The sequence below is a fragment of the Pleurodeles waltl genome, chromosome 7 (assembly GCF_031143425.1).
Source record: "Pleurodeles waltl isolate 20211129_DDA chromosome 7, aPleWal1.hap1.20221129, whole genome shotgun sequence".
In the NCBI taxonomy this organism is placed as follows: Eukaryota; Metazoa; Chordata; class Amphibia; order Caudata; family Salamandridae; genus Pleurodeles; species Pleurodeles waltl.
The window spans coordinates 842,164,402-842,187,972 of NC_090446.1; the positions used below are offsets into that span (position 1 = coordinate 842,164,402).

The 23,571-nt window shown below is 43.2% G+C and overlaps 1 protein-coding gene across 1 annotated transcript in view; it reads right to left on the minus strand.

Annotated features, from left to right (window-relative positions):
• Positions 1-23,571, minus strand: part of MAT2B (methionine adenosyltransferase 2 non-catalytic beta subunit) — a 183,413-nt gene that overhangs the window by 34,306 nt on the left and 125,536 nt on the right. Inside the window, exons 5-6 of the mRNA XM_069199356.1 lie at positions 18,125-18,318; positions 15,139-15,252 (exon numbers count right to left, since the gene is read on the minus strand). Of these exons, the coding sequence (XP_069055457.1) occupies positions 15,139-15,252; positions 18,125-18,318 (308 nt within the window). The remainder of the gene's footprint in view (positions 1-15,138; positions 15,253-18,124; positions 18,319-23,571) is intronic.

Genomic DNA, 23,571 nt, shown 5'->3' on the forward strand with positions numbered 1-23,571 from the left:
GGGGGAGGCAAATTCTTTAGTAATACTTGTAAATTATGATGGCCTGGAAACGCAACTTTCATTGTTTTTTTTGTGTTTCTAGGCCTCTTCATTTACATGAAGTGATTCAGGTTCGGAGTGCCACCTTTCACAGAGGAAAAATGGCCCTGCAAAGGCCCTGGCTGATGTATTCATTCTTAACATTACTTTTCTATCTTTGAGTACTTTAGTTATCAATCAGAGGTCATTAGGGCAGAAGTAGAACGCATTTAAAGTGTTTTCTTTTAACATTTTCCATAATAACATGAAAAACCCACTGTGTGACTTTTCTAATATTTGTATGGACATTAACTTACTGGTTATGTCAGCCACTGTGATCCTGAGCCCTGTGGTGTTGATGTAAAAAAAAAAAAAATGGCTAAAAACAACATAAAATTATTTTAACCTTCACCACAACTGCATATAAAGTAATGCACCTGCATTAAATACCTTGAATAAAAAATAAATGCAAATTAAATTAATTGGTGGGAAATGCACTCATTTGGTTATGAAACATTAATTGATTAATGCATCACTCCAGAGGTCTGTGAGACAAGAGAATCACAGAATTTAATCCAGCTTGGTGCAGTGCAGAATACTGACATGTATTTATAGTGCTATGAGGTCTCAACAAGTAACAGCAGGCACTGAAAATATTTGTCATTATTTTAACATTTTAACAGTATAAGATGGGATGCCACACAATGATTTAGTGTATATGATAAAAACAAGTAATTTCAAAGAATAAATATTTGTAATAACTAACCTAGTGTAGACATTTTTATAAGTCCATTAAAGGGCACTTTCCAAAACTCAGCCGCCTTAAATTATCTCTCAAAAAACCTTATAAATGTTTGTCATCAGGATACTTCAAGCGACGCCTTAACCCCTTGAGGGTCATGGACGTAATGGTTACTTCGATGGATGCGCCTGTGAGGAGCCATGGACGTAACCATTATGTCCATTTACCGGCTAGCGCTCCCCCAAGGGCAGCTCTCCCCCCCCCCCCCCAGGTCAGGGCTGGAAGGGGAATCTCTTCCCCTTCCACCCCCGACCCCGCCCGGTGACGTCAGCACACGAAAGCGTGCTGACATCAGAGGTCACCTCCCATTTCTCAGCATTCCTCTTCTGCTCGGGAGGAGGGGGCCAGTAGAGGCATGAAAGGAAAGGAAAGGCCTTTCCTTTCATGTCTCTGCAAGCATTTCTGCTGCCCGATCGCGATGTGATCGGACAGCAGAAATGCCGAATAGACACCAGGGATTTTTAAAAATGTTTTTTTTTTTTTAAATGGACATAAGGGGAGCGGCCCCTTGGGCAAGGGCCGCTCCCCAAGGGGGCAAATAATTTTTAGCACATTTCTGGCCCCCCTGGGGGCAGATCGGCCTAATATAATTAGCCCGATCTGCCCCCGGGGGGGGAAGGTCAGAAAGCACCTAGACACCAGGGATTATTATTATAATTTTATTTTTTTTCTTTTATGTGTAGGGCACAACCCCTTCGGCAAGGGTCGCTCCCTGGGGGGCCAAATTGTTTTTAGGCCATTCCTGTCCCCCCCCACCCCCGGGGGCAGCAACCACTAGATAACAGGGAGTTTTTTTTTTTGTATTTTCCTTACGCATAAGGGGAATTGCCACTTGGGAATGAGCCGCTCCCCGGGTGGGCAAAATATTTTTAGGCCTTTTCTGCCCCCCTTAGAAGCAGATTGGCCTAATATAATTAGGCCGATCTGCCTCCAGGGGTGGGGCAGAAACCTCCAGACACCAAGGATATCTACATATTTTTTTATTTACTTTATGCTTTTATGTATGGGGAGCGAACCCCTAGGCAAGGGGGGCAAATTGTAGTTAGGTCATTTCATTAGATCAGCCTATTTTTGTTAGGCTAATCTGGCCCCAAGGGGTGCAGAAATCACAAAACACCAGGGATTGTTGTGTGTGTATGTGTCTGTTTTGTTTGGGGGGCTTCCCCTTTGGCAAGGGTCGCTCCCCATGGGGCCACATTACTGTTGGCCATATCTGGGCAGATCGGCCTATTTTTGGAAGGCCCTTCTGCCCCCAAGGGAGGCAGAAAGCCCACCAGAGACCAGGGAAGAATTTTTTTTCAAAATAGGAGGGTGGGGGTATGGCCATACCCCCACCCCAAATAAATGGAGCCAAAGTTGTTCTGACCACTAGTGGGCAGATGGGGCAATTACCCCCGATCCACACCCTGGGGGGGGGGGGGGGGGGGCAGAAAGTCTACTAGATGGCATGGAATAAAAAAAAAAAGAATAATAATAAATAGTGGTGTGTTTGCTACCAACCAGTATGGGCCTGGTTATGTCCCCACCCCAACTAAAGGGGGTAACAGTCTTTCAGCTCTGCCCCCGCACACTAAAACATCTTATCCCACGGCAAGCAAGACGACATTTGATTATTTAGGGTTTTGGTTTTACATTTGGGCCATGAGAGCTTGGTAACTCTCAAAATCATACCATTTGGAATGGTGAGGGCTGCACTTTTTTGACTTTGGGACGCTGCCATGTAGAAAAATCCACAAGACCCAGACACATCTGAAAACTAAACATCTGGTTGATACCAGGGTGGTGTGCTTCACATGCACCCGCACCATTTTCTTACCCACAATGGCCTGCAAACCTCCAACTTTGCTGGAAATCACACATTTTCCCCACATTTTGTGATGGAACCTTCCGGAATCTGCTGGAATCCACAAAATTCCTACCACCCAACATTGTCCCATCTATACCGATAAAAATTCTGTTGTCAGGCTAAAAATGTTTTTTTTTTTTCCAAACTGCCCTTTTGGACCCGCTTTGGTTTCCCCTCAATTTCGACATGTCTTTGGCTCTTCCCTGTCACAGGCACCTGGCCCACCTACACAAGTGAGGTATCATTTTTTACTGGCAGACTGAGGGGAACGTTGGGTGGTAGTAAATTTGTCCTGGTGCGGTGATCCCACACAGAAATGTGGGAAAAAAGTGATTTTTTTAGCTAAATTTAAGGTTTGCGGAGGATTCTGGGTAAGAAATCATTGGGGGATCCATGCAAGTCACACCTCCCTGGACTCCCTTGAGTGTCTAGTTTTCAGAAATGTCTGGGTTTGGTAGGTTTCTCTGGATGGCTGCTGAGCACAGGACCAAAAACGCAGGTGCCCCACCCCCAAAAACAGGTAGTTTTGTATTTGATAATTTTGATGTGTCCCGATAGTGTTTTGGGGCATTTCCTGTCGCGGGCACTAGGCCTACCCACACAAATGTGGTATCATTTTTATTGGGAGACTTGGGGGAACGATGGGTGGAAGGAAATTTGTGGCTCCTCTCAGATTCCAGAACTTTCTGTCACCGAAATGTGAGGAGAAAGTGTTTTTTTTTGCCAAATGTTGAGGTTTACAAAGGATTCTGGGTAACAAAACCTGGTGAGAGCCACACAAGTCAACCCATCTTGAATTCTCCTAGGTGTCTAGTTTTTAAAAATGCGCAGGTTTGCTAGGTTTCCCTGGGTGCCGGCTGAGCTTGAGGCCAAAATCCACAGCTAGGCACTTTGCAAAAAACAGCGTAGTTTTCTTTGGGAAAATGTGATGGGTCCACGTTGTGTTTTGGGGCATTTCCTGTTGCGGGCGATAGGTCTACAAACACAAGTGAGGTACCATTTTTATCGGGAGACTTGGGGGAACGATGGGCGGAAGGAAATTTGTGGCTTCTGTCAGATTCCAGATCTTTCTGTCACCGAAATGAGAGGAAAAAGTATTTTTTGGGACACATTTTGAGGTTTGCAAAGGGTTCTGGATAACAGAACCTGGTCAGAGCCCCACAAGTCACCCCTTTTTAGATTCCCGTAGGTGTCTAGTTTTAAAAAAATGCACAGGTTTGCTAAGTTTCCCTAGGTGCCGGCTGAGCTTGCGGCCAAAATCTACAGCTAGGCACTTTGCAAAAAACACACCAGATTTCAATGTAAAAATGTTGTGTCCATGTCCTGCTTCCTGTCGCGATCATCAGGCCTACCCACGCAAGTGAGGTACCATTTATATTGGGAGACTTGGGGGAAAACAGAACAGCAAAACAAGTGTTATTGCCCCTTGTCTTTCTGTACATTTTGTCCTTCCAAATGTAAGACAGTGTGTAAAAAAGACGTGTAATTGAGAAATGCCCTGTAATCCACATGCTAGTATGGGCACCCCAGAATTCAGAGATGTGCAAATAACCACTGCTTCTCAACACCTTATCTTGTGCCCATTTTGGAAATACAAAGGTTTTCTCGATACCTATTTTTCACTCTTTATATTTCAGCAAATTAATTGCTGTATACAGGTATAAAATGAAAACCCATTGCAAGGTGCAGCTCATTTATTGGCTCTGGGTACCTAGGGTTTTTTGATGAACCTACAAGCCCTATATATCCCCACAACCAGAAGAGTCCAGCTGACGTAACAGTATATTTCTTTTAAAAATCTGACATCGCAGAAAAAAGTTACAGAGTAAAACATTGAGAAGAATTGTTGTTTTATTCACCTCTATGTCAATATTTTTTTATTTCAGCTGTTATTTTCTGTAGGAAACCCTTGTAGGATCTACACAAATTAGCCCATGATAAATTCAGAATGTGGTCTACTTTTCAGAAATGTTTAGCTTTCTGGGATCCAGCATTGGTTTCACACCTGTTTCTGTCACTAAGTGGAAGGAGGCTGAAAGCACAACAAATAGTAAAAATGGGGTATGTCCCAGTAAAATGCCAAAATTGTGTTGAAAAATTTGTTTTTTTTATTCTAGTCTGCCTGTTCCTGAAAGCTGGGAAGATGGTCATTTTAGCACCGCAAACCCTTTGTTGATGCCATTTTCAGGGAAAATACCACAGGCCTTGTTCTGCAACGCTTTTTCCCCAATTATTATTATTTTATTTTTTTAAAACAACTTTTCGCTGTATTTTGGCTAATTTCTTGGTCTCCTTCAGGGGGAACCCACAAAGTCTGGGTACCTCTAGAATCCCTAGGAGGTTGGAAAAAAAGGACGCAGATTTGGTGTGGGTAGCTTATGTGGACAAAAAGGTATGTGGTCCTAAGCGTGAACTGCCCCAGATAGCCAAAAAAAGGCTGGGCACCTGAGGTGGAAAAGGCTTGGCAGCGAAGGGGTTAAATTAAAGCACGTTAGAACACCCCTTACCCCTTCAGCATCCTCCAAATACTCCAGGTCCCCATTAACAATTCAGGGATGGTTGTGTTTCAACAAAATATAAGTAAAATGTTTAGTAAAGCTAAGAAAGCCTTGCTTCCAATCTGGCCAACATTGACTTCTTTTTTTTTTTTTTTTTTTACATGCAGATGGCCTCTCAGGTGACTAGAGGGGAATGGAGGTCAAAAGGGTCATATTCAGAGCCCCTGATCGACCTGTCCCCCAATGGCTCAGGAGAAAGAAAAATGGATGAAAATCTACGGATAGCATCAAAGACATGACCCTAAGAAGAGGGCGCTAGGTGGGGGTCTGATTGTTTCATTCACAAATGGACAGAGACAGCTTTCCCACTTCCTGAAAAAGATGCCCTGAAAGTTTTGGGAAATGTGGGCTTCATTAGGGTCAAGCCTGTGTCGCATGCGCTTGTGCATGCGTATCGCTTGCAAGACGCTTTAGGAGTTAGAAAAGGCCTCGGAGCCCGGTCAACGTCATGTGTGTCTTTCATTGGTTCGTGCGCTTGCTTGTTAAAATCTGCTTGCTTTCATTAGTGGAAAGCACGCATACGCCATGCCTTTTCCAGTGATTAGCCCTCCTCGAGCGCAGTGACCAAGTACTGAAAACATGCGTGGCTCGCTGTTTCCCATCAGGTTTGTGGACTACTTTGTCTCTATTTTCGCAGCGCGATCTCGCTTGGCAGAAGTCGATCGATAAGCATAATATCGACCCTGTTACATAGTTAACTTCACTTTTGCAAGTTACGTACATAATTGCACTTTTGCACAGGTTTCATTACGAGTGAACTGTAGCAGCGCGATCGCGCTATTTTTTTCTTTCAACGTGGCAAGAAAAATCCGGTTGGGAGTTTACAACTGGTAATAGCTGTAACTCAGACAAATGCGAGACCCTAGGGCATTGCAAATGATTGTTTTTTTAAGTGCCATCACTACAATTAGTGAGGCAGGTGCATTGGCACTGGAACAATGGTGTGAGGGATCACTGCACCCCAATTAATGATATGTCACTAACAAAAAGGGTAAGGAGCAATTTTACTTGTTCGCATTGGGGCCCAAGTCCACTTTTTGCACAGGAAACAGGTCCCCAAAAAACAGAAGGGGGGGGGGGGGGGGGTGGAGAGGATGTGGGACTTTCTTTTTTGTGTTTTTTTTACAGAAAGGGGGCGACAGCTTGCTTTGGGGCTCAGGCCTAGCAACAATGGCCCATTAGTGTGCGCAGAGGAGTAGGTAACATTGGTGCTGCATGTGCAGTGGTGCTGTGAGGTCCCAATTAAACCCCTATTATGTGTTTTACCATCATTCATTTCATGTTTTAGAGCTCAATGCACCCTTGTTGTACCAGTGCTGCTTCCGGCACTGAACCAATGGCTCAAGAGAAGAGAACACTGAAGCAGAGGAGACACTTAATCTAAGGCCTCAGAGAGGTGGCAGAAAGGTGGATGGGGGGTTAATAAGGGGCAGAGGAGCCTTCTAGCTACACAAGGCATCAGCTCTCGGTAGTGAGGGAGGTGCAGGGGCACTGGGGCCCAGGAGTGTGAAAGGTCCCCCACGTCACAATTTCGTACTTTAGAATAGAGGCCATGGTGAATAGTATTAAGGCTGAGGGCACCCTAGCTGTAAACTGGTGGGAAACACGTGGGAGCTCATTTTTTTTATGAAAGGGAGAGAGTGTTTCAACACTGGAGTGGTGGCCAGGCTTGGCAGGAGGGGTGAAAAAGTCAGAGGGGATACCCTGCTACTCAGGGCTGCTGCTAACACTGGAGAAGAAGGTGCAGTTGCATTGGGATCGAAGAGTGTGAGGGGTTCACAAGACCCCAAATAATAGAAGCAGTGTTTTTTGTCTTTGAGGTTTTTAAATGTATTTTTGCATTTACAAGTCTCACACCAATTGTGGGTAATGAGATACTGTAAAAAATACCCAGGAAATGATCTCTCCGGCCCTCCCCCTTTTCTCAGCCCTGTCCCTCCTGCTCCCTCCAGTCTTTCCATAAAGTTTTGGAGGGGGGGGGCAGACTTTAAAACATTTTGGGAGGTGGGACTCAGAGTAAAAAAGTTTGAAGACATCTGCCCTATAGAAAGGGAATATTATTTTTGCAGAGGTGTTCTGTAATCTGCTCCATTTCTTCTGTCGGTGTAATGTCACAGTCGCCAAGTCACTATACAGTGATAGGCTATGACCCACAAAGGTGAGGAAATCTCCAGAATGAATCAGGGGCATTATTTCTTCCATGTTACTGTAAACAAAAAAACATCCTACTCATATCTCAAGTGAAACTTCTGTGTGGTGGGGGCCCATTATAGGCCAATCTGTTTAATCTAGGTGGATAGGAGAATTCTTTGGGCGATTGCGGAAGTGGTGGAGCAGTCTCAGGATGACTGCGCAAAGGCACCTCATGGAAGGCCTCAGATTCTACCTTGATCTCTTCTCAACATACTCCTGTTTAAAGGCAAGATCATCACAGTGTTCCTCCATGGTCAAGATTCTGGATTTTATGTAACTGATCTCCTCAAACCTTTTGTCCATGTCATCTCTAGATCACTGTCTCTGGTACCAGGCTTAGCTATGTCTTGTTGCATCTCTTTTAAATATTCATTGAGGTCTATCCTGATTGTACCCACCTATTTCTTGATCTGTGTAAAGAACTGTTGAAAGTATGCAGGTGAGATATTGAGACCAGAAGACCGTTCTGCTTGAGGACAATGTTTGGTCTTTCACTTCGGCTCTAAGAGGTTTGCTAGATCGCATCTCCTTAACTGTGATTTTTCTTCCACTCCTATTGGCAGCCATGCTCAAGAAGTCTCTGCGTGAAAATTGGTGACGACTGGCAATACATGCTGGGTCCTTAGGTCTATGAAGGTCTAGGAAGAGTGACTACTGACAGTCCATTTTCTTATGTAGTAGTGATGCTTTCCAGAGAAGCACCCCTGTATTCGGTGTGAGCTATTGCGCCAAGGATTAGTGATGGTTAGTCTAATCATAAATGCTTTTTACAATCCGTTCTGTGGCCACTCAGGTGACGTTACCCCTTCTTTCTCTACCTTGAAGCTCTGGCAACAATTTGAGACCTGTGGGTAGGCACACTCTGGAAAGTGGCATGTCTCTCTGAAGTGCTGCGGCCTGATTTTCCAGACCAGACTCTCTGAAGGACTTTCTCTTAGGATCTGAAATGCCTCCTCTACTGAGGGTCTGAGCGATTTTCTAGTGTTCTTTCAAGTCACACACCCTTCCAAATGTTGCCTTCAAAAGGGTGGAACAAGGACACGTTAGGTCATCTAGAAGGCCTGGGGCAGGGGTACCGCTTATGTGTGCTGTAGTACTGGGAATCATAGCTGGGTAGATCTCTCTTTTGCCTCACCCTTTGGTCACACTCCAGAGTGTCACCTCTTCTTTATTCCATCTTCCCAGGGTTCTTGGTTAGGGTCCTCCTAACTGTGTTTTCTAAAAAATGACACCAGGGCCCTGGTGCTTTGTGTCTAGGCCGCTATGCACCTCACTCTATCACACTTCAGTGATCTGCCTGTGCCCATCCCCTTCTTCTTCTTTTTTACATTGTGCACTCTACTGATCGTTGTGGCTGCCCTCACGACCTGCACTGTTTAGCAGGTGTGGTGTGAAGACAGCTAGAGCTGGTATTTGGGTCTTGTCATGCTAAGCATGACCTGATCACACGTGGCACTACTGAAATGCTGGCCTTGGTGGAACACCGTACATGGTATGCCTACTCGTCCTCACCAAGGATCCCAAACTTTCGGACTGACCTTGCTTTCGCATTGCCACCCAGCCCTATTTCAATCATGGCTAGAGGACAGGGCAAGAAGGACTAGCATCAAGGCCTTCCTCTAGCAGTTCTCCCAACATAAAATGAAAGATGATGAACTACCATTAGGAGGACCTAGTGACTCCCAGGAGGACCATTCACTGTTGATAACCAAACAGTTGCTTCTCCAGGTAGTTCTGAAACCCCAAACTCAAAGGAGTTTAAATTGACCTTAAACAGGATATCCAAGCCCTCCAGTGAGATGATGATTATTTTGGTGAGATGGTGTACCACAATGAAACCTCCATCAACAAACAGGTTGAAGTCCTGCAACAATGCATCCTCCAACTTGAAGATCAACATATCCTCTTGCATTAGAATAATGAAGAGCTTGAGAGCAGTTCTGCTTTGGAACAACATTCGTATTAGAGGAATACCAACCACTATCATGGATGATGACCTTCCAAAACACCTCTCAGAACTCTTCAGCACCATCCCTGAGAGAAACGGAAGTGACAAGAATAAAGCCCACAGGGTTATCCCTCTCCAAAGAGCTGGAAAACCTAGGCAACAAGTTCTCCATATTTATTGTTTGACAGACAAAGAAGTGATTATCGCCAAGGCGTGGCAGGGGCCCCCCTATCTCATTCAATGGCACATAGCTTCTTCTCTTTCAGGATGTCTTGGTGGCCACACTTGCCAAGCTCCATAACTTCAACCCAGTTGTAGACTTTCTCATTACTCACACCAAATATCACTGGCACGTCCACTCCATACTATCTTCTCATAGCATGGCTTAACACCAGTCACAGCCTCATTCAAAGAAGCAAGGCAAATATTAAGCCTACCTGTGGAGACTGCATAGGATGGGACCCCTGGGACGCTGTGGTCGCAGGGGTCTGAGTGGCACACAGTTCCTGGACAACTGGGGCGGCACAGGCCCATGCCCCGCAGAAACTGACCCCTGCAGGGTTCTGCTCTTGAAACATACATAGCGTTCCATTAATGGCAATTCACAGGGCAATAACTAGGTGAATGATCTTCCCAGCAATGTTTATTTTTTAATTTATATAGGATCGTTCCGATGTGGAGCTGGTCCTAAATTAGCCTTTCACTCAGGACCGGGCATGGCATTATAACAATGTCTACAAATCCATTAAACACACTCCAACCATCTCCAGGGTGGAGAATAATATCAGCCAATATTGAGGTTGGACTTCACTGTTTGATGTTTTGTTTCTTTTTCATCCCTCTGCTGTTCATTACAATGTATTGTTGTACATGCTATATAGTTAGGAGGAGAGGAGGGTATTCACTGGGGACCAACCTTCACTGCTGCTACCCTTCTGGTCTGGGACTGAGGAGGGTACAGAAGAACGTTTCACACCACCACTTCACAATGACTACTAACACTGCAACGCTAAAGTTTATGACATATAACATTTCAGAGTCTTAAGTACCCCTCCAAATAACTAGGCACTTTGGGAGAATTAACCTCTACAGTTGCTGATGTCTGCCTACTTCAGGAAAATAATCTCTTGAGGGCAGATACTCAGACTGCATTCACATATGTTTCCACCACAATACGAAACGTGTCCTGCAGTTGGGCAAAAAAGTTTTGTAAAAGGAATGCCCCGCAAAGCATTATGGGGCAAGTTTTCAGAGCGCAGCGAATATTGCAGCATCTTACATGTAATTCTAAAAACAGCCCCTAGAGGGCACTACTATAAAAATAACATTTGTAAGAAACATGGTCCTGTAACCATATAGTGAGCCCCTAGAGAGCATAACCACATGAAAACAGAATGGCAGAAAGTAATGCAGTGTAACCATACAAATAGTCCCTAGTGGGCGTAGTGCATTACACATTTTCAGGCCTAGCAGGCCTTCTAGAATAATATTACAATCATGGCCCTTAAAGCACAAACTACTCACAGCTGTAAAACAAAAGTTTCAGCCATGAGAGTTTTAAAATACTTTGAATAGTGGGAGAGGTTACTATATTGGGGTCCACCCCAACCTAGTTCGGGGATCCAGAAATGACCTAGACTTAAAGGGTGTGCATTGCTGAATGGTTTGGTGGCGGTCCCATTGTCGTGGAACCCACACGGAGCCCCCTCTTGAAACACAAATATTTCAAATACGGCTGAATGGATGTACACCAAATCATGAAAAGCACGCTTTTCTTTTTTTTAGTAATGTTCTGTACAGCCATTTTTTCTCTATCACTTCCTAAAATTTCCAAGGGGAATTTACAGTGAAAAACTATGTTCTGAGACCCTCCCGCACTCCTTTATCTCGGTCCCCACTTGAAGGATCATTTCAAAACTTCCACGAAGGAACATTTTTTTAAAGAAAGTTTTGTGAACATTAGTCAAATGGCCCCAAAGGTTTTTAGCGAAACAAAAAACAATCTTCCTATACAAATTCTGACGTAACTACAATACCTATATGGTTATTAACAAACTGGGGAAATCTTGGAGTAATTGGATTCGTTTAAGATAGCTATGTGAATAAAATCAATTAAAAAAAGAAGATGACCAACTTACCCATACATCTATCTTTTTTTTTTTCAAAATACCCCTATTGGAATGAAGTAGGTAGAAGCCACAATACAACTCCAATGGGATGGAGGCTTCACCCTCAATGGCAGTAACTACATCACAAAGAAAGGTTAAATAATTGAGGGAAGCATACTACCAGATACCGGATGATAATACAGGGCATCCCAGATGATAATGGTCAATAAATTTCTATCTGCTTCCCTGCAGGGATAATCCCCCACAATAGACCAATATGCCATGGTTGCTGTGGGTGTATGTGAAGGCCCTGTGTAGAGTGGATGTGAAAGAAAGCAACCATTATCACTAGTGGAGAGCGTGATACAGACAGGGCAAACTGTGCTTAGGAATCTCCAGGAGAATGGCACCCACTCTGGTGCAGTAAACTGCTACTTGACTAAAAATCTATGATTGATTGCTGTGATAGAATTGGCATAACATACCTGGGAGGCATCTATAATACATCAGGACCTAAGTTATTTGCTCAAATGCAAGCTAACTTCAACTTATCTTAGAGTAAACACTTTCAATATTTACATTTTATACATGCTCTGCTAGGATACACTGATACCACTAATGGTATGGAAGACACTTTGCAGCTCGAATATAGAATATATCAACACCCATTGAGAACTACTGCAGAACAACAGATATATAGCTCCCCGGTCTGCAAAGCACCCCTGGGTCTTGAGCTGTTGTCTCAAAAATGGGGGAAGGACCTAGGTCCCATAGAGGTCCCTGACTGGGAGGAGAACCAGAGTTACCCCAGGGAGGTTGCCAAATAATCAGGGTTTTGACTAATGGAGTATTAAAAAAAAAAAAAAAAACTTAAATAGCATTATAGACGTGCACATGAGGTGGGTTGGAAGGAAAGATGCCTGATGTATTTATTAGAGGTGGTGGCAAGGCAACCACAAAATGCAACAGGCACTTTGCCTCTGCCAAACAAGCATTTGCAATGCAATGGTTCTCGTGTTTGCTCGAGTTAGAGCTATTCGAGTTGTAAATTCCTAACTGGACTTCTATATTGCTATATAAACTGAAAATGAAAAGTGTAAAAGTTGACAAAAGCAAGCCAATTCGAAGCTCCACAGCCGCCATTAGCGTGAGCGCGAAGGAGAGACACAATATTAAAAAGAAGTTCACTTGCAGTCAAACGTATGGGCAAACGTGCAATAATCCATCTAACAGGGTTGATGGTAAAGGCGGTAACCAAACTGCCCCAAGGAGGGACAAACGTAAAGCATGTACCAATGATAAAGGATTTTGGAAATGCAAACCCATGAATGAGTGACAATGATGGGCATGCAGTGGGCCCACATATATATTACAACACGTCAGAGCGCTTGACCTAAAAATCCCAGCCCAGAGTCCATGAGATGTATAACCTATAACCTATGCTACTAGGTATATGGGGAGGTATTCATCTCCAGCCATATGTGTCAAAATTATATGCAACATGCAGCTGATGGAGTCTGTAGACAGACAGACAATGGCATAAGCTTGCCTGTTTGGCGAAACGTTAAAGTCAAAAAAGCCAACATCAACCTTGAAGAAGGAGAGGTCATGGCAAAACCTAAAGGAAAAAACAATACATACTAAATACTCTTCCATCTATAATCTTCTTGCAATCTACCCATAATGATAATTATGCCTAAAATGGTAGTTTATATAGAGCCTACTATACCGCAAACAATAAGACGTGCTTTTCAAAAGGTGTGTACACGGCTCCCCTCACCAGGTGGGCAGAAAAATAAACCTCTAATAGGCTAACTATTAGTTGAAGACATATGGGATAGTAAAGTAACGTTGCATACAAAGGAGAGTAATATGTGCCAAGTCAGTATATGAGTAACAGTCCTCAGACGTCATCAACTATCAGTCAACAGAAGCAACAGGACACTCAACAGATACAAAAGATTTGTCTAATGTCCATATACTTGGAATATCCTCCATGTAAATAGGAGGCTTATAGGAGCCTTCAAGTTACAAAAGAAAAAAAAAAAAAGAATCAGCACCATTGTCTGACAGATATTGTGTCCTGCAAAGCCTTTTGAATTCAAATTAAGTCCAGTGTGGTGATATTTTCATAGAAGATATGACAACATTTATGACACACGATATTCTGACAATTTTCTATTACCACACTCATTCCTCTCAAGGCTTCACTATTAGTATTCATAAGCCGCCTCACAGAAGCACTGACAGAACAGCAAATTAATCCCTATCTGGCAACACGCATGAGGCAGATTTATTTGCTTACACATTCTTTGTCTCTGCCTAAGAGCTCTGATATTCCTGCCAACTGCATGACAAACCCAGAATATACAGGCTGCTAGGTAATCATGTGATAATTGAGCCCAACCAATCCTATTCTGAATCAGGCTATATACTAAAAGATTCTTCCAAATAAACTTTGGAAAGTAACTTCATTCATATTCTACGATTCTGTGAACCAGTCCAGGCTAGTAAGTTAAGCTATTGTTTAAAATAGAACTTGTGTATTATCAATATAAGATGCATTAGTAAGTAAGAGGAACACTGTAAAACCAGAAGGTGTGGAAGTCCTACCACCCCACACATACTGTTTGGGGCAAGGGTAACAAGTTTTCATGTTTATTTTGTCCAACCGACAAGTAGACCCAAAGTCCGGCAAAACACACACTGTTAATTCACAGCCAGCAAAATAGTTGTGGGAAAAAGAATTGTCTGTTGCTAAAGGAGAGATTTGCCCCTACATGTATCATCACATGAACGTCAGTGGCCAAGCAGGACAGGTCGATGTTGCAATCGGAAAAAAAAAGACACGGTGAAAGGCTACAGGGCAGTCAAACAAAAGCAAAGCCTAAAATATGTTTGAAATGTTGCTGATGAAGATGAGACACACGACAAAGAAAACCAATTCCTGTAATGGAAAATAAAATAATTTAATTTTCTCACCCCATTGTCTAAAGGCTAATCTCCCAAGATTGTCCTGGAAAAGAATGCTATAGATCCAGGCAGTGTCAGTGAGCTCTAGATAATACATGTTCTTTTTGCAGTAAAAGCAGTGCTTAATTTGTGCTTGTTGTATCCGGTGTGAAGCACCAGCACTTATTTTTTAGGGCAGGCGCTTAATTTTCTGCCTCCAGCATTAATTGCAAGCAAAAGACTCATATGGGAAAGATGGAGGAAGAGAAAAACGAAAAGAGTCACAATGGGAGAAAGCAGAAAGCTGCAAGAGTGAGCTGAAGGGGCAGGGAGGAGGTGTAAATGGATTAAAGAGGCCCGAGCTCGCTTCAGGATTACACTGCCTCAGTATTCAGTGCTTGCACATTTAATTGTAGCAGCCACGTATTCAAGAGGAGGGCTTTGGGCACCAGCATGTTTTTATTTACAAATTAAGCACTGAGTAGAAGGAATATTAACATTCATTTTATATGTTGCACTTGATTACTCTCCTCGCTATACAACTGCGTGTGAGCTTTGTAGCCTCAAACGGCTTCAACCAAGAGGCACAATGCATGTTATAAAAGGTTACTGACTCTCCTGCCTAGATTGTCACATGCAGTCTGCATTACAAAATCTGGCGCAAATGACTCAAAGCTTTATCATTTCTCTTACCCCCGTTTCAGTTCACTTACTGGTCTCAAGTGGTTGTGGGGCAAGTTGAAAACATCAGCCATGGTACAGGCAATTTCATATTTGGTCATCTGCTCGTTGTTGGACCAGTGGAATATTCCCTTCACTGAAGGATCCTGGGTAAAGTGAGCAAGCAGACATAAGCTACAGACCGATGGGATTTGTTATTATCAATGTAACAATCTTGGCTTCTTTTCAAGTTCTAAATAGCAATAAATGACCAAATAGGTCTCATGAAGCTGCACAACCCTGCATATTAAAGTACAAATAATGAATGTTTTGCTCTATGCCACACACAAATGCTTTGTACAAACAGAAAAATATGATTTATGCATATAATAAAAAACAAACAGAGAACGAGCCATGGATAAAGGCCCTAACTAAGAGTGGCAACTTAACTGCAAAAGGGCGGTAGCATTTTTAACAGACCCATCAGAGTTAGGGGAAGTTTACTTTCACACAGAGAGTTTGGATGACAAAAGTATTTGTAAACTCAAGGTGAAAGTCTAGATCACAGTGAGCAAATATTGTGGTAGTGATGAGAGGGTGGGTGGAAGGCAGAGAGGGGGTGGCAAATCATGTGGATCCAACCTGTATTGTTCCTGAATTCCCCTACCCCAAAAGTCACCAACTGGAGTGAGGGAGGTACAACAGCTAAATTCCCAGCTGAATAGTAGTAAGGGAGAAAGAGACCTAGGACTTGGAGCTCAGTTGAAAGAAGCAACAGAATTATATATATATATATATATATATATATATATATATATATATATATATATATAGCCCAGCGAAGGTGGCGAGTAATGCAGTGAATAAGACCAAAATTACCAAACCTTGTGAAAGCAAGAAAAAGGCGCACTCAGGAGTGGTGTGATGAAAGAGGTAGTTTATTACGATCATGATTGTGAGCAAGACCATTTAGGTCTAAAAACGCTTTGAGATGGTGCAATATACTACCTCTTTCATCACAGCATGCCTGAGTGCATGTTTTTTCGTTTTCACAAGGTTTGGTAATATATCACTGAAAAAAACTAAGGGACGTTATTTTTAGAAAACAGAATTTAAAAAACCTTTTAATTTCACACACAAAAAAAAAAAAAAAAAAAAAAAAAAGAAGGTTACAGGGACGTTATAGTTAGGTTCAGATATTACATGCACAAACCACAGAAATTCAGCAGTTATAGTTATATTTTATCTAAAGAAACTATAACTCGTCAACCCCTGACGCATAGTTTTCACAGCAATAATTTTATTGAAAATGTTGCAGTGCTATTATGAACGATGTCATAGATGATGTCATGACTGTTGTGGGGTAACTAGCAGTGCACAAATCTCCCTTCTCTGTGCACGTCCTTTAGCCATGCGCAGTGGTGGGTGGGCTGCATGCAGGATGTTGGCCAGCCCCTGCCTTGCCCGATCGAACGCAGCTTGGGGTTGCCTGCATGTGGAAAGGGGCAGGGGGTTAGCCTCATGCAACTGGGGGTTGGCCGCATGCAGGGGGGTGATGGCCAAATGCAGGGGGGTGGGTCCTTGGCAAATGCAGGGGCGGGGGGGGTGCTGGCCAAATGCAGGGGGAGGGGGTGCTGGCCCTATTTGAAGGGGGAGGGGGTGCTGGCCCTATTTGAAGGGGGAGGGGGTGCTGGCCCTATTTGAAGGGGGAGGGGTGCTGGCTGTATTTAGGGGATATTGGCTGCAGGCAAGAGGGGTGGCTGGCTACAGGGGGTGTTGGCTGCACATGGCGGGGGGTTGGCTGCACACGGGGTGGTTGGCTGCACACAGGGGTTGGCTTCACACAGGGGGGGGGGAGGGGCGTTGGCTTCACACAAGGGGGGGGGGGGGCTTCATGGAGGGGTGAGGCAGAGGTTTGTCTGCAGGGCCCCGGCCTTGCACGGTGGCTACTTTACATTCAAGAAAGCCTAGAAATTCACTGAAAAAATACAAAGGTTAAAAGTTATAGCTAGGTGATATGTTCAATTTGAAACTCTAAAAACCACTGAAATACACCATTTATAGTTAGACTTATCTCAAATAACTAACTTGTGCCCTTGTTAAAGTGATGTTATTGTTAGCTGATTAGCATACGGCTGTGTTCAAACTGAGGTGGTACAGGGGGCAAGTAATGATGGATGGGGATGTGGCCCAGAGTGATTGCCAGTGGGCAAGATTAATTCAAGCATGCCATCCATCACCTTGTTGTTTTTGCATTAAACCTGTTCATGGCATTTAGTACATCATATCACTATTTACTAACAGCAGTTGAAAGAGATAATTTATACAGCAGCCCTTACAACCCAAACTGAATCTAGGCTAGGGTCTACATATGCTTCTCACATGAGGGAAATTTAAGGCAGACAAAGGGATTTGTGTCAATGGAGTTTTTTTTCCAAGGAAACTAATAGGATTACGGTTCAGCCTTTGCACAATTTAGTAAAGGCTCTTGCAGTGACGCCTCATTAAGATGTTTTCAAATGGCTGTGGAGTGCATTTTGTTAATTTGGATTGTTTAAGTATTTTGGATGCTTGGGAATACAGAGATTTTCACTTTGTCGTACAGAGGGAAAAGTGAAATTGTCCAGACTACCTTAAGGCTGACACCAGCAAGTCTGGGGGAAAAAAAATCAATTATAGGCAGACTGCAGGTGGTGGTTATTTGTTTGGTTTAGCAGGGTGTTAAAGGTCACTCTGATGACTGTCAATATATATTCCCTTAAGCTTTTAGCCTGTGATTAGGACTTCACATCAGCATAATGCTACATAAAGATAAACCTACTAAATAAAATCACCTAGCCTTTCCCTCTGAAGCCTCCAAGCCTTCCCTCATGAGCCCTTTCCAAAAACCGCTGAACTTTACAGTTCATTCACGCACTTCAGTGCATCACTGTTACATTACAAACATATTCTTACATTAAACACTCAGTAAAATATACAGAACAAGGTAAAAAAGAGAAATACAATACATTGCAATAATCTAAATGTTGACATAGTTACCTCCAGTTTCCTTTGGGAAATCTGCAAGCAAACAGTGGCCACATCCTTGGCGTGGGTGGGAAATTTCACTTGCACGTGATCCAGAAAAGCATACTCGTGGGTGTGCTGCACACAGTTAAACAGCAAAGTCAATGGATTTTCAGTCAGTCTCTCCACTTCTCCATATAGCGCAGGAACCCTCAGCACCGCAGCACCTGTTAAACAGATATTCATGTCAAATCCAGAAGTTTCAGGTCCCCTTTTTGAGTACAAATTAACACCACAAGCTCATTCTTTGTCAGGACCATCAGTGAATATTATGCTTCTCTTTTTTTTTGTAAATACGGACTACTTATGTCATGCAGACAGACAATGCAAAATATTGCATTTCCCAAACCCACAGATACAAAACTAAAAAGAACCGTAAGGTGTGACATGAGAACCAAGGAATCAATTCCATAATACAGCAGCATATTATTCTATCCATCTGCTTCATTCTGACAGCTTCGTTTCCTGTTGGTGCTTCTGTTAAATTGTTCATTTTTCTTTAACATAGGTGTTCACCAGGTGGTGCATTTTCGGATGTGCTGATATTATTCCTGTGCACGGAATATGGTGGATTATCACAGGCCCCCCTTTGGGCACAGTGTTCAGGGCACTCATTCTATTCCTGGATAAAACACTGCATTCTGCTATGCTTTCCATCCCCATGTCAGGGCCCTGCTTCCACAGTGCAGACACACACAATGCACTCAACCAGCATCATTTCCCAGTGCCAGACTTAGGCAACACTTCTTAGAACATAAAGTTTCTTACCTGTACGTGTAGTTTTGCAGCTTGAAGAATTTTCTGGATTCACATGCTGTACATTATTCCGCCATCTAGTGGTTGGGTCTAGAATTCTCCACTATTTAGTAGTCCTACTTTTATTTTTTGTTGATGTTGTGCGTCAACGGTCCCCCGTTTGATGTATCCTGTGGAGTCATACTCCTTCCTCTGGAAGCTCCCACCTGTGGTTGCCATCTTCAAATTCTTTTTTTATCCTGGTTTCTTGTTCTCTCTTTCAATTTTCTTGGTGATGGTGGGCGAGTCACTTGTGAATCCAGAAACTTCTTCAAGCTGAAAAACTACACCTGCAGGTAAGAAACTATACTTTTTGCAGTATAAATCTTTTCTGGACTCACATGCTTTGCATACATTTTGGAGCAGTTTGTTTTGTGGTGGTTGGGTTGAAGACGAGCTTTGATTTGTAAACAGATATTGTAAGACCTTTTGTCCCACTTGAGCTTCCTTATTCATATGAACGTCTATACAGTAGTGTTTTGTGAACGTATGTACAGATGACCACGTCGCTGCCATGCACGTCCTGTAAGGGTGTATTTGCTACAAAGGCAACAGTTGCTCATTTCTTTCTAGTTGAATGTGCCTTTGGTGTTGAGATTAATTTCACTCCTGCATTTGTGTGGCACATTTGAATGGTTTGTGAGATCCATTTTGCAATTGTGCCTTTAGTTACTGACTTTCCCAGATAATTATTTGCAAATTAAACAAATATTAGCTTTGTTTTTCAGACGGTTTTAGTCTTTTCAATGTAGTACATTATGGCACGTCTTGGGTCCACAGCATGTGTAACTCTCACTCTGCTGTTTTCGAAATTTGTATTGTGATTGATGTGGAAGAGTGAAACAATATTGGGTAAGATCTGGGGGTCCGTCCTCATGACAATCCTGTTTTTGTGGACTTGAAAGTATGGTTCTTGAAGTGCGAGTGCTTACAATTTACTCAATCTGAGCAGAGGTGTTATGGCCACCAGCAATACTCTCTTAAGTGTGAGCATCTGTAATGTAAACTTGTGCAATGGTTCAAAGGGTACCTTCATTAACTGTGTGAGTACCACATTTAAATTCCATGCGGGTGCTGGTATTCTTGGTGGTGCAATCCTTTTTGTTCTATCCAAAAATCTTTTTACAACTGGGGCTGTGAAGAAGCTTCTTCTCAAGTGACCTTTTGTGTACGTCACTATTGCTCCTAATTGTACCTTCATTGACACATATGTTAACTTGCAGTGAATTTAGTGTGTTAGATATTTTAACACAGTTGCATCCTTTGTATTCCTTCTTAAGAGCCCATTTTTAAGACACCATATAGAGTATCTTTTCCATTTTGCTATGTAGCATTTTCTTGTTGTTGGCTTTCTTTAGAACAGCCAGTGCATTTTTCTGTAGCTTTAAATGACTGAATTCCAAGTCTTCAGAAGCCAGTCTGCCATGCTCAAAGACTCGGGTTCTAGGTGTAGCACCATTCTCTCTTCAATTTACAGTATATCTTGTTGTCTTGTTAGTCTTTAAATGTTTCCTTGTGCTATTCCTATCAGTTCTAAGAACCACGTTTGCCTTGCCCAATGTTGTGCAAGTTTGAGTGCCACCTTGAATCTCTTGAATTTGCTGATCACTCTGTGTAACAGTGGTATCAGGGGAAAAGTGTAAGCAAATGTCCCTGACCAGTTTCTAGACTGCATTCCCCAGGGATTGGTGGTAAGGGGTCTGGATGCAAAGCTTTAGCATTTTGTACTCATTGGTGTTCCAAACAGATCTATTGTTGGAGTTCCCCACTTCCAAAAGATATTTGAGTACTTTCTAATTTAGTTCCCATTCATGGGAGCAAAACGCTTGGGTTCTCAGCCTGTCTGCTTCTGCATTGTCCTTCCCTGGGAGATGGACTGCAGTTATTTCCATCTTCCTCTGCATGGCCCATTTCCAGAGTTCTTGGGCTAGTCTTCAGAACGTAAGGGATTGTGTTCCTTGTTGCTTGTTGATGTAGAACACTGTAGTTGCGTTGTCTGTTTGGATCAATACCGAGTTGCCTAAGAGCTCCTTCTGAAAGACTTTTTTGGGCTAAGAACACTGTTTTCAGTTCCAGGATACTAATGTGTTGTACTGCATCTTCTTCTTTGCAGACTCCTCTCTTTTTGAGCAAGCCCATGTAAGCTCATCAACCCATGTGTGAGGCATCTCTTTTGACTGTCACTGCTGGAGTAGGTTGTGCAAAGTTCCTACCTTCAGTTATATGTGATCGTTCCACCACGCCATCTCCTCTTGTAACTTTTGAGTGAGAACAACTAGATCTTCCCAACACCCTGTTGCTTGTGACCATTGGTTTTGTACCCATTCCTGAATCACATGCATGTGTAGTCTTGCATATGGGATCAGTGGGATGCATAATGACATCTTCCCTAACATTTTCCCCATTGTCCTCACCTTCAGAACATTCCCCTAGTGGTATTGGACTGTTTCCAGCAGTAATGACTGTGGTCTCTTTTCACTGGGGTACACCTTCAATCGGACGGAGTTGATTTTTTGCTCCAAGAAACATTTTCTGCTCTGGAGTCGGTGATGACTTCTCCATCTTTATTGAGAATCCCAATGTGACTAAGGTTTTCATGACTTGCTGAGTGTTCCTTGCACTTGTGTGAATATTCTCATAATAACAAGTCCTCTAGGTAAGGATAACCATGTATGCCTTGCCTTCTTAAGTGTGGTGCTACTGATGCTGGGCACTCTGTAAACACTCTTGGGGCAAACTTTATCCCGTGCATGCCAGCACTGTGAACTGGTAGTGTGTTTTGTTCAACACAAACCTGAGATATTGTATGAAGGATCCTTGGACGAATACTTGCACTTTTTCTATGCCCTTCGGGTCATGGCTCTATAAGTAGCAAGTTCTTTGAACAATTCCCTTTCCTGATTAGGACACTTTGAAACATTGGCAAGAATTGGTTTCTTGCTTGTGTTTGTAAAAGTGTTCCAGCAAGAAACAAGACTGAGGACTTTCCTCTTCCAGCTGCACCACATATGTGTTCACAGCCTTCTTAATCACCTGATTATACATGACAATATCATCTGGGGCTGATGGCCTCAAGGGATGGTTATCTAGCCTCTCCTCTGGGGAGTCTGTTTTAAGGGCTTGCCACTGGGGCTCTGAACTCTGATTCTTCAGGGCCTTGGAACATTCCTTCCATTTGTTCTTACTCCTCTTCAAAGAAGAGGAACTTCTTCCCCCTTCTGTGGCTCTGGAGTGAAGGGTGGCTCAATGACTTTGACCTTTTTTACTCCCTGGTTCATTTGCGCCAAAAATTTCAGCGGTATTTGAAATCCCTCAATGGATTCGCCAAAGTCCTTTTTTCTTTTTGAAATAGGCGACCACTTCGGCCTCAAGGCATCTCTTCTCCTCGATTTCTGCCACACTTTCTTCAGCACTGAGGTTCGGATTTGCCTTTCTTTTCAACGCTGAAGATTCCTTCGAGGATGTCTTGGTCTTTGAACTTCAGTGTACTTTCTCCCTTTTCGACATCAAATCATCTTTCCCTCGTCCGTCCTTTGACAACTGGGTTTTTTCAGGGGGTCTTCCTCCTGCTGTATCCTATTTGAGGGACCCAAGGGATTCTATGTCTCAGGGAATGACTGCGATTGGCGAGTGTTATCATGTAGAGGCTCTCTGACGCACTTGAGTCAGATTTTTGGGACCTGGGCAATTTCTTCAGGGGTCGATGACGCTTGTATCTCAGACTTCTTGATCTTCTTGGTTGCCCGGGCTTCAACATTAACTATTATTATGACAGCGTCTGATGTTTCCCCCTTGGCAACTCTGGCGATGTTTTCCTTCCAGTCACTCAATAGACTGAGGACTTAGGGATGGAGTCCTCTGCTGTCCCTGCATTGTATGAGGTGCTCACCTCTGCCTATCTCTCTCACCCTCAGCGTCTTCAACGTGAACACAGAGCAGGCATTGCTATCATCACTTTGGCAACCTGCGGTCAACCCTCTGTCTATGGATAAACGGAGGCTGCAGACCGGTGTTGGTCCCGCTGCGCAAACTTGTGGTGACAATTTGGGCAGAACTGGAACAGGGTCTTCTCCATTAGGCTGTGCAGGGAGAACCCTACCCAGGCAGTCCTAAAAAAACGTAAGTTAATTCTTCACCTTTTCCTTGAATTCTCCTCTGGTATCTCATCGTTGGTGTTCTTCTCCGAGTTTTGTTGAACTTTTCAGCAAACTTCTCACAAACTTTTCTGAAGTTTTTTCTCATGTTGGAGAGCCTTCAGCTACGCATCCAGACCCAACGGCGGGAAAAAATAATCTGAAGAAGGCAACACAGGTGGAAGCTTTATGAGGAAGGAGTGCAACGTCACTGGATACACCAAATGAGGTCTGTCGACACACAATATTAACAAAAAACAGAAAATAGAATTAGGACAACAAAATAGAGCAGAAGTACGGACCCAACCACTAGATGGCTGAATAATGCACATCATGTGAATCCAGAAAAGATTTACGCTGCAAAACTTCCTAGCAACAGGTGCATGCAATACATATCCATGCGGCCCCAGCACGAGACACTGCCCTGATCAATCTCACGATGTTATGAGATGGCAGGGCTTCTGAACCACAGTCCTCTTTTCATCATACTTG